Source organism: Elephantulus edwardii, unplaced genomic scaffold, assembly GCF_000299155.1.
Source record: "Elephantulus edwardii isolate Elephantulus edwardi_28Jun2011 unplaced genomic scaffold, EleEdw1.0 scaffold00003, whole genome shotgun sequence".
NCBI classification, from domain to species: Eukaryota; Metazoa; Chordata; class Mammalia; order Macroscelidea; family Macroscelididae; genus Elephantulus; species Elephantulus edwardii.
Genome location: NW_006399753.1, coordinates 41875115 through 41876769, shown reverse-complemented (window position 1 = coordinate 41876769; position 1655 = coordinate 41875115). Strand labels below are relative to the sequence as shown.

General features: G+C 44.0%; 1 protein-coding gene across 1 annotated transcript in view; it reads left to right on the top strand.

The window, feature by feature from the left end:
- SLC10A2 (solute carrier family 10 (sodium/bile acid cotransporter), member 2) overlaps positions 1-1390 on the top strand; it is an 84470-nt gene extending 83080 nt beyond the window's left edge. Inside the window, exon 7 of the mRNA XM_006879492.1 lies at positions 1033-1390. Within this exon, the coding sequence (XP_006879554.1) occupies positions 1033-1390 (358 nt within the window). The remainder of the gene's footprint in view (positions 1-1032) is intronic.
- The last annotated feature ends 265 nt before the right edge of the window (positions 1391-1655 follow it).

Genomic DNA, 1655 nt, shown 5'->3' with positions numbered 1-1655 from the left:
CCAAGCTTTTCTTTAATGAAGTTTATAGTCCTTGGTTTTAGTCCTAGGTCCATGATCCACCTTGAGTTGGTTTTTGTATATGGAGTGTGAGGTGTGGATCTTGCTTGAGTCTTCTGCAGATAGTTTTCCAATTTTGCCAACACCATTTGTTAAAAAGTCAGCCAATTCTTTTTGGTACAATGACTCTGTATATTCCTTCCATCTTCTTTTAATGCTTCCTAAATCATTCAATATTCTGCCTATAACATCCTTAAGCATTGCAACTCATGGCTTGAATTTGTTCTTCAGTTTCTTCATCTGAAGAAATACTGAGCAACTTCAGCCCCTTTGATTTTTTTACTCCAGCTTCTTGCACATTTCATTGTATTGTTTTGCCTTGTCTTCCCAAGCTGCCCTTTGAAATTTTCTGTTCAGCTGCTTAACTTCTTGATTTCTTCCCTTTGCTTAGGCTTCTCAGTGCTCTAGAGCAATATTCAGAGTCTCTTCTAGCATCCATTTTGGTCTTTTCTTCTTCTTCTCCCTTCTTTGTAATGACTTTTTGCATTCTTCATGAACTATATTCTTGCTATCTTCCCACAGCTCATCTGGTCTTCATGCATTGTGTTCAAGGCCTCAAACCTATTCCTGAGTCAGTTTTTAAATTCAAGTGGATAGTCTTAAGATCAAATTTTTATTTCTGTGGATATGATTTTACCTTCTATAGCTTTAATTTAAACTTGCATATAAGTAGTTGATGGTCTATTCCACAATCAGCACGTGGCCTAGTTTTCACTGCTGATACTAAATGTCTCCAATGAGTCTCTCCACAGATGTAATTGATCTGATTCCTTTGCAATTCCTCATATGTTTACTGGGTTGAATTAAAGATAAGATACAGAAGGAAATCTAGAGACAAATGTGTAAAACCTACTTAATACTTCCTACCTGCTTCGTCTTCCATCTTTCATCAGAGCATAAAATTGGAAGCTAAATAAAACTTGTCGTCCGGCCCCCACCTGCTCCTGCTACTCGGGTTCTGCCTTCACCCGCCAGACCCTTCCCCCCTAATTTGGGGCGAGCAGAGCTGCACCCAGTGGAAATAAAGCCGTTTCAGGATTATCGAAAACTCAGCAACAATCTTGGTGGTCCTGGGTCATCACGTACTCCCTCAGCTGGAAGGTCTTTCTCTGGCCTCAATTCCCGCCTAAAGGCCCCACCTCCCAACTACAGTGGAGTCTTCCGCACCCAGCGCATTGACCTCTACCAGCAGGCCTCCCCACCGGATGCCCTGCGCTGGATGCCGAAGCCTTGGGAACGGACAGGGCCACCTTCTCGAGAAGGGTCCTCTCGAAGGACAGAAGAGCCTGGGTCCCGAGGGGACAAGGAACCTGGGTTACCCCCACCCCGCTGAGGGGAAGATCCCCTTGCCCCTCACCCTCTACCCCCCGGGGCTTGTATATAGATTATAAATATATATAAGGGGGAATGGGGTGGGTGGGGAGGAGTTGTGGGGCTGGGGCCTTGCTTCCCCTCCTCCCCCTTCCCCTGGTCCCCTAACCCTGGGGCCGTTTGTTAAAAAAGAATAATAAAATAATTTAAAAAATATTTACAAAAAAAATGCCTAACAACATGAAGATTCACTTTCCTTGGCCTCTGACATCTCCTGTAGAGAGTGT